This window comes from Ursus americanus, chromosome 14, assembly GCF_024610735.1.
Source record: "Ursus americanus isolate L20-20 chromosome 14, mUrsAme1.1.p, whole genome shotgun sequence".
Lineage (NCBI taxonomy): Eukaryota > Metazoa > Chordata > Mammalia > Carnivora > Ursidae > Ursus > Ursus americanus.
This window is the reverse complement of record NC_142140.1, coordinates 68,791,509-68,801,343: the sequence shown is the minus strand read 5'-3', so window position 1 is coordinate 68,801,343 and position 9,835 is coordinate 68,791,509. Positions and strand designations below refer to the sequence as shown.

The following is a 9,835-nucleotide window of genomic DNA, read 5'->3' as shown; positions in this document are numbered from 1 at the left end:
GGTTTGACAAACATGGGTTTAGATGCCTCAAGACTTCAACATAATAGGTGTTGGGTAAATATATGTGGTAATTCTACACTTGGAATTCCTTGGTTGAAGGACCAAGTGAGTCTCTAGCTTTTATTGTCAAGAATTAAGAAAATCCAAGTAAGAGTGGCCCAAAGCCCACTTGAAGTTTCTTGCTGAAAGAAAACTGACAAGATTATTTCTAGATTTGACTGGAGAAGAGGTTAGAACTGAAAGTAGCCATGAGAATCCTAAGGTCTCAAGTTGCTTTGAATTTGCATTTTTGAAAAACAGTGTTTAACTTTCAAACTGAGGGGAAGAACAGCAAGTGATTATTAAGGTTTCTTTTTCACCACCACACTCCTAAGCTTGGCCAGTACAAGGTATCTGGGGACTGAGGAAGGGAAGAATTAGGAAAAGGTCAGGGAGCTAGGGTTGTGTGGGCCACCACCATGGCAGCGGGCAGCTGTTCCACCACATGTGGAATGAGTGTGTTTCAATTTGACCACAAGTCTACAAATAGATTATTTTGTGGTTTGGGGACCAAAGGCCTCTAGACATAGCTATTTAAATACTCATCGAATGATTTTTTTTTTTTCTGAGATGGTTATAGAATTGGATCTGATTTATTTTTCCTTTTCAGTAAATGGGTCCATAAATATTAACCCCCAAACAGAATGATGTTTACATGCTGAAAAGTATGTCATAAGCTGTGGCATCTTGACTTTCTGGGCTAACAATAACCAAAAGTTCTAGACAATAGAATGTTTTTCAACCAGTAAAAAGGATGAAGTACATCTATAAGTTCTAACAGGGGGAGAGGGCAGAAATATATATTTTTAATGGGGTGCTTGGTGGCTCAGTCGTTAAGCGTCTGCCTTCGGCTCAGGGTGTGATCCGAGGGTCCTGGGATCGAGCCCCGCATCGGACTCCCTGCTCCGCTGGGAAGCCTTCTTCTTCCTCTCCCACTCCCCCTGCTTGTGTTCCCTCTCTCGCTGTGTGTCTTTCTCTGTCAAATAAATAAATAAAACCTTAAAAAAAAAAGAAATATATATATATTTAAAAATGTGTGTTCTAAATAATACATATAATGATTAAGATAATCATATATTTGTATTTAAAAGGCTCTGTTTATATGTATAAGTGGCATATAAGTAGATGCATTTTTAAGGTAGCTTTAAAAACGATACATATGTTGGCATATAATAGGAAAAATCTGGAAAGAAACAGCTATTGATGAACTATTCAATGTTCAAAGTGTTCACTTTTGGGGGCAGGATGCATATTTATCTTTTACTTTATATAGTCTTGTGGATTAGTAGTTTAAAAAGCTCACATTTATTGGACATTTATTTTGAGGCCAGAACTGTGATAAGTATTCCAAATACTTAGCATTGTCTTACTTAGCCCTTATAACTGCCCTAGAATGTCTATATTGGAGGTGCCCAGAGATGGCAAGTTGCCAAGAGAAGGGAGCCAGGTATTTGCCTTGAGCGATGTTTGCTTACCAAGCACACTGTTGTTATACAGGTTTTGTGCTCATTTAGGATGACTTGGTAGGGGAAATACTGCCAAGTAATACCTTGCTGTTAATACCTCTCATAATAACCCAGAGAAGTAACTACTACTATTATTCCCAATTTAGAGATGAGGTAACTGAGGCACAGATAGGTTAAGTAGTTTGCCCAATGCCTCCCAGCTAGTAAACAGCAGAGCCAAGATTTGAGTCCCTGTTAAAATGCATAGTTTAGGCTCTTAATTTAGATTTGTTACAAGATAATAATAACGTAAATTTAAATCGTAATTTTAAAGAATTTCAGAAATTCAAGTTGCCAGTCTAAAAAAATATAATTTTTAGTATATTCTAGAAACAGAGGTGGAAAAAAATATTCTTGGGACATATTATCACTGGTAAAGGTGGATATCAAATTAGAACAAATACCTACTATGTTAGGGAATACCGCTACTAAAAGTCAAATGTAGCTTTTATTTGTAAATTTTCACCAAAGGTTAATTTATGTGACTGTCTGTTTTTACACCCCCCTCTTTTAAACAGGAGAGATTTACAAATAGTATTTGAGCATCATGGAGCCTTTAGGTTCTACGTTAACAGCAACTTATGCCCACCCTAGACCAACACCAACCAACTTTCTACCAGCCATCAGTACTATGGCATCAAGCTATAGGGACCGCTTCCCCCACGACAATTTAACCCATACCTTAAGCCTTCCTTGGAGACCAAGCACATACTACAAAGTAGCGTCCAACTTGCCGACCTTGGGTCCGTACTGCACCAGATCCCAGAAGGTGTGCGAGAGCACCATGCTTCCCTTTGTTTCCAATAGAACCACTCTTTTCACAAGGTACACTGCTGATGATTGGTACAGGTCCAATTTAACCAACTATCTAGAATCCAACACTTCCCGACATAATTCAGAGAGACTAAGGGTAGACACATCTCGCCTGATTCAAGACAAATATCAGCAAACAAGAAAAACTCAAGCAGACTCCACCCAGAATTTGGGAGAACGAGTCAATGACATAGGATTTTGGAAATCTGAAATCACTCATGAGTTGGATGCAATGATTGGAGAGACAAATGAACTCACTGATGTTAAGAAAAAATTGGACAGGGCTTTGATGGAGACAGAAGCCCCTCTTCAGGTAAATATAAGACCTTATGATAAAAGACACTACATATTTGTATGATTATAATCCACTGGTTGAATTACTGTGGTTATTATCTGTCGAATTATGTTTCATTTTACTTATAGAAGCCAACCTCCTATTTGTACATCTGTAACTACTTTCAGTAATTTGTAAAACCATGACCTGTTTTACACATTCTGCAGAACAATCATTTAAGTAGAAAGAATCCGAATGCAAAGCAAAGGAGGTTAATTAGAGAGACACCCTTAGGGTCCACAGTGTTTTATGTTGAGAATGCCATCTTCCCATTTATTAAAAAGGCTGCCTGGGCATTGCTGTCCCTGGATTACCGTATATAATATTTGAGGGGGAAAAGTACTATTCTTTTAATCTGTGTCATGAAATGCCTCCTGTGCATATATTATGATTCCTTTTTAAGGCACAGTGAAATGATCAGTGAGACCATCTTTGGAAATGGGGCGAGTTTGATTGAATAGGGAAATGGGCCTGAGGTTAAGCCAGTCGTTAAGGTCATGGAGGCAGCATTTTAGTTTGTTGCTGGCCTCTGGCTACCGCTCTCCCCACTGAGTGTGTGACTGGGGGGGACTCCAACCCCATTCAACCCACCACCATTGAAAGAAGACATTCTGTATTTGAAGATGCACAAGTTACAGAAATTATTTCAGAAGGTGTATATATATTGATGAAGCAAACACCATTTTTCTTCGTGTTTGTATGACCTATTTCCCATAGGATAAGCATTTGCCGTGGTCTTTATTATGGCATCTGTAGCAGAAGAGTTCAGAGAATTAAGGAGCTAGAAGTCTAGTGGGTAGAAGAGTTTGTTGGAGACCCCTGAACATTGTTACTTCTTATTCCGCACCCTTCGCCCTGTCCCCCACCAAACACAAGCACACACAAATACACACAACCACCAGAAATCCCAAGAAAGGATTTCTCGAATGACGTTCTTTTAAATTAACTCATCATGAGATGATTTTCAGGTTCAGAAGCCCTTCGTGCTCTGGCTCATTTTGAGGATTCCTGGTCTATTCTGCACCCCACCTTACCCACTTCACTTTAGAGTATCCTTAAAATGATAGCCGCTTACCCTCTGAATTTCTGGAGGACATCCAGTTTCTTCCTTTCAGTGAGACAGGTCTAATTTCTATTTTTTTCTGCATTTCGTGTCCAAATGTTCTGTGTTCGAGTATTTACTACCAGCACAGTGTACGAAGGTCCTGATTAAAATTAGAATTAGTCACATAAACAGATACATCTCAAAAGGGAAAATCCAGGTGATCAACTAACATAAGAAAAAAAGTTAAAATTCCCTAATAAAAAAAAGTAAATTAAATCAATGAGGGATCCATCTTTGGTGTATCATACTTGCGACAGTGGAAACTGATGACATCTAGAGTTGGCCAAAGTGAAAAAGATGGATACCTTTCTCTGTAGCTGGTAAGATGCGTAGAAGCCTAGTAGACAGTAGGTTAGTAGAAACTTACAAAAAGCAGTTTAGTAATATACATGAAAATAATCAGAGTTCCCTTCAACTCATCAATTCGTCTTCTAGTAAATGAGTTTTACTATTAAAAAATATACATTCACTCAAAGATTTTGTTCAACAATATGTTGTCCAGATTACAGTGTATGTACTATTTTATTTTGTGCTGAAAAAATTAACATTATACCATCATTCCATGTCATGAAATAGTTTTTGAAAAAAGCATTTTAACATTTGCATAATGTTCTTTCATACATAATTTATTGTTAGCAATCCAAGCTGTTTTCCACTGGAGTCATTAGCACACTTTGTCTCAAAGAATATTTTATGATCGGAGCCTACCATTTAATGTCAATCCTAAAAAGGCATAATATAAAACTGTAAGGACATTACAACCTCTGTTTTGTTATAAACAGCAAACAAAACAGTGATAGGAGTATGACTAAATCATTTTCTACTTTTCTATATTTTTTCTCTTTAATGGGTAAGGCACCCTACTTTTGTAATTAGGAAAACATTAAATGGTACTTAAAAGTAATCACGTGGGGGGCGCCTGGGTGGCACAGCGGTTAAGCGTCTGCCTTCGGCTCAGGGCGTGATCCCGGCGTTGTGGGATTGAGCCCCACATCAGGCTCCTCCGCTAGGAGCCTGCTTCTTCCTCTCCCACTCCCCCTGCTTGTGTTCCCTCTCTCGCTGGCTGTCTCTCTCTGTCGAATAAATAAATAAAATCTTTAAAAAAAAAAGTAATCACGTGGATTTTTGGAAGCACAAATATTTTGGCATCTTTAAAGATAATAATTTGTTTCTTCCTCACTCATCTCAGTAGAAAATATTTGGAAATAATATCTTGAAAACTATGTTTCAGGTTCTTATTTCTGTAGAAGAAATTAATGCTAAGTAATTTTCTCAGATGCCAATTTGTAGGAATCTAGTAAATGCCATATGCTTGATTGTGTCACTTTTCCAGATTAGAATTTTTTTTCCAAACCACTTTGAAGAACAAATGCTTACCTTTTAACTAGCAATAAGGATTTATTTAGTTGTTATGGTGGGTCTCATGGCGGATTTTCGACAAAATGGCTCGAAGAGTTGGTAAGTCGGTATTGGGAGTATCTGTTGACTTGTTTTAGAACCAGATCCTTAGAGCTGCTCGTCAATGATTTCAGTTACTTTGTATTAGTGTTTTTCCATTATTCGTGTATCTGTAGGTAGCCCGAGAATGTCTATTTCATCGAGAGAAGAGAATGGGGATCGATCTAGTTCACGACGAAGTGGAAGCTGAACTCTTGACGGTAAGTGTGGTCAATAACAAGAAATGTAGCTGCAGACATGTGCTTAATGTTTTGAAAGAGACCAAAAAAAAAAAAATTATGTTATATGAAGCCATTTTAAGTAAGAGGTTATAGTATCAAATGTTTATAGCATTTAGAAAAGATTTTCTTTTATTATAAAAGTAATAGGTGTTCATTGAATAGATGTTCATAGAATTCAAAAGATACAGACTAGGTTAAAGAAAGAGAAAAACTGTGCTTTTTTTGGTTGGATAAATGCTCATTGATGTTTATTCTTAAATATGGTTGTAGGGAAGGCAGCACCGTTCTTTTTAAAGACTTAAGTTTTTTTTTTTTTTTAGAACAGTTTTAGGTTCACAGCAAAATTGAGGGTAAGGCCTAAAGGTTTTTCATATAGCCCCTGCTAGGGCACAGCCTCCCCCATTACCAACATCCCCCACCAGAGTGGTACATTTGTCACCATTGATGAACCTACGATGATACATCATTGTCATCCAAAGTCTGGTATACCCTTGGTGGTGTAGATTCCATGGGTTTGGACAAAGGTATAATGACATACCCATCATTGTAGTATACAGAGTAGTTTCACTTCCCTAAGAATCCTGTGTGCTCTGCCCATTCATCTTCTAGAAGCACTTTATTCATTTAAGAATTGTGTTGGGGTAATTTTCCTATAGCATTATGTATATATATATATATATACACACAACATGCATGATTTTAATGGTTATGCTGTGTTCCACAATGTGAAAGTGCTACTATTTAAAAAAAAATCAATCCTCTCTTTTTGAATAGTTTCCCTATCTCAGTCCACCTGTTGTTTTCTTGCTATTTTAATAACACGGCGGTGTACAAAAATATTATTATTGATAACTATGTATTTCTGATTATTTCCTTAGGACACTTTTCAAGGAATGTAATGGATGTGTCAAAAGGCAGATGCTTTTGGGAGGTTTTGCTCTATAGCCAAATTGTCATCCAGAAGCCGACAGTGATATGTGCACTACTGTGCTGATTCTCCCGCTAAGCTCTCTTCCACCTCCACCAATTAAGTGTGACTTAGGTCTAAGTTCTCTGGCCTTCATTTGCCAGACTTATTCCCACAAGATCTGTGCCATTCCTTAGGATTTCAGCCACTACGTGCCTCAGCCCTTCCTAATCTGTTTTTCAGGCCAGACACTCTACTATGCATCAGTTCTTTGTCCCTAAGTCCCTGTCAAACGTATTTATGTTGGTAAGCCTGCTACCCCTCCCTCCCCTTTTTGGTTCATATTCATGAAGCCTAAAAGTATACTTTCCTTCTACCCCCATGCTGTCTGCCTTCCCCTTCCTACTGATGGTACCAAAGTTCTCCAATCACTTGTGGCATGGCTTGCTGACTCTCTCCACCTTTTTGTAATCAGTTTCCGGTTCCTATAGATTGTTCCTCTCCTTTCCATTCTGTTCTCTCCAACCATTATTCAAAACCATCCTTTCCTCCTTCAGTGCTGGTTAATGTGAAATCCCCAAATATCTTCCCCTTCACTTGCTTCTGTACTACCATGATCACCAGTGGTTCCAGCCGCTAGAAACTCTTCCTTGACTCCGAAATGTCTATGACCTTCCATTGACTGCCTCTCACTCCTCTCAGTCCCATTTCCTACTCTGACTTGCTGAATTTCTGCAGCAGGAAATCAACTCACTATCCCTGAACCAGCATGGCTGGGTCTCACCCGTTTGCCTTTCTGTGATTGGTCCTTGGTTAAAAAAAAAAAAAAGAAGAAGAATCCTTGGTAAGAAAGTAAATATTATGAGCCAGCAAGTTGGTCATCAGTAATATTATCCTCATAAGTCATCAGGGTCCCTTTTAACGTTGCATTAAATTATTTTTAGTGACCTATTGCATTATGCATGATAAGTAGAAGTTTTTTTTCTTTGCTTTTTGCTTTCCTCTACTGTGTGGTTCTCCGAAAGAAATTTGAGTGGAAATAATAAATTCAGGAAAGTTTTGGCCACTACACAACAGGCTATGCAATCTATTTTGTAAAAGCTACAGTGCCTGTTGCTGCACATGAGTGATTAGGAACAAGATCCTGAATCAAGTAGCTTTATGGGGATGGGTCGATAATCTGCTGTTTCTTCCTTCCCTGCCTCTGATGAATCTCCCATCTTGAAATAATCTCTTATCTACTCAGTCATTCTAAAGGGGGAAGAATTTACCGGCAAATATCCCCTGGCCTATTGTTCTCACCGATCCTGAGATGTTTTGTATCAAGTAAATGATACATTGGTTCTAACAATTCTTAACTTCATGAGAATATCTCTTGGTATTTAAAAGACGTTTTCTTTCTTTTTTTTTTTTTGACTTTACTACTTCTAGTGTATTAATCTAGCTCTCAAACCTGGCTGAACCTTAGAATCACTTGAGGAAGGTTTTAAAAACATCAATGACTGGGTCCCACACCCAGAGATTGTGATTCAAGTCTGGAGTGGGAGCAAGGCATTGGTATTAAAAATATTCCCCATTTAATTTTAATGAAGAGCCAGAGTTCAGAAACACTACCAAATATTGCTGATAGAAGTTAATGAAGATCTCAATAAGCGGACATATCATGTGAATGTACTAGAAGACTTAAATAATGTTAAGGTGGCAGTACGTCCCAACATGGACCACAGATTCAACAGAATCCTCATCAAAATCCTAGCTGACTTCTTTGTAAAAATTGACAAGCTGATCCTGAAATTCACATGGAAATTCAAGGGACTCAGAATAGCCAAAATAATATTGAAAAAGAAGAAAGAGCACCCACACTTCTTGATTTAAAAACTTACTACAAAGCTACAGTACCCAGACAGTAGTGCTGGCAATAAAGATAGACATATAGATCAATGGAATAGAATTTGAGAATCCAGAAATAAACCCTCCCTTTTACAGTCAATTCATCTTCAACAAGGGTTGCCAAGACGATTCAATGGGAAAGGAATACTCTCAACAAATGGTGATTGGACGGTTGGATGTCTGTGTGCCAAAGACTGAAGTTGGACTTCGACGTCACACCATATATAAAAATTGAATAAAAGTGGGTCAAAGACATAAGTGTAAGAGCTGTAATTGTAAAACTCTTAGAAGAAGACATAGGCATAAATATTTGTGACACTGGAGTAGGCAATCATTTCTTAAATCTGCTACCAAAAGCACAAAGCAAATACAATGTAAGAAAAAAGCGAGAAATTGATCATCATTGAAATGACAAACTTGGGTACTTCAAAGAACATCATCAGCAAAGTGAAAAGACAATCCATGGAATGGAAGAAAATCTTCTCAAATCATATATCTGATAAGGGACTTGTATCTATAATATATAAAGAACTCTTAAAACTAAAGCGAAAAATACCCAAATAACCCAACTTAAAATAGGCAAAGGATTTGAACAGAGAGTTCTCCAAAGTGAATACACACATGGCTGATAAGGACAGTAGAAATGCTCATCATTAGTTCATCAAGGAATGCAAACAAAACCACAATGGACTACCACCTCACAGCCCATCGGATGTCTATGCTCAGAAACATAGTTCATAGCAAGTGTTGGTGAGAATGTGTAAAAGGATGCACCTGCTTTGGAAAACAGTTAAACATAGAGTTGCCATATGATTCGTAGTTCCACTCCTATGTATCTGACCAAGAGAAAAAAAAAGTTCACGCCCGCACAAGAACTTGTACACGAATGTTCATAGCAACACTATTCATAACAGCCATTTAGAAACAACACAAATGTCCGTCAGCTGATGAGTGATATATAAAATGTGGTGTAACCGTCAATAGAATGTTATTTAGCCATAAAAAGTGCTGAGACATTCTACTACATGGATGATCCTTGGAAATTTATGCTAAGTGAAGAAGTCAGTCACAAAGGACTGCACATTGTAGGATTCCATTTCTACGAAGTGGCCAGATTAGGGAAATCTATAGACATTATTTCCACTCTTCCACCATGATTATAGTAGATTAGTGGTAGCCTAGGAGAAGCAGGCTCAGGAGGTTATAAATTGGGAGTAACAGGGAAGGGGTATATTGTTTCTTTGGGGGGGTAATGAGGATATTCTACAATTGGTTCTGGTGATGGTTACATAACTCTGAATATACTAAAAACCATTGAATGATACAAATACATGAGTTCTATTGTACATGATTATAGCTCAATAAATCTATTTTTTAAACAACCACCACCACTGCTTTAGAGGCTTAATATTTTTATTTTTAATTTTTTAAAAGATTTTATTTATTTATTTGACAGAGAGAGAGACAGCCAGCGAGAGAGGGAACACAGGCAGGGGGAGTGGGAGAGGAAGAAGCAGGTTCCCAGCGGAGGAGCCCGATGTAGGGCTTGATCCCAGGACCCTA

At 37.9% G+C, this 9,835-nt stretch overlaps 1 protein-coding gene across 1 annotated transcript in view; it reads left to right on the top strand.

Moving 5' to 3' along the window:
• The first annotated feature begins 2,071 nt into the window (after window positions 1-2,071).
• Window positions 2,072-9,835, top strand: part of TEKT3 (tektin 3) — a 28,885-nt gene continuing 21,121 nt past the window's right edge. The window contains exons 1-2 of the mRNA XM_045778183.2: window positions 2,072-2,670; window positions 5,371-5,454. Of these exons, the coding sequence (XP_045634139.2) occupies window positions 2,092-2,670; window positions 5,371-5,454 (663 nt within the window). The 5' untranslated portion in view covers window positions 2,072-2,091. The remainder of the gene's footprint in view (window positions 2,671-5,370; window positions 5,455-9,835) is intronic.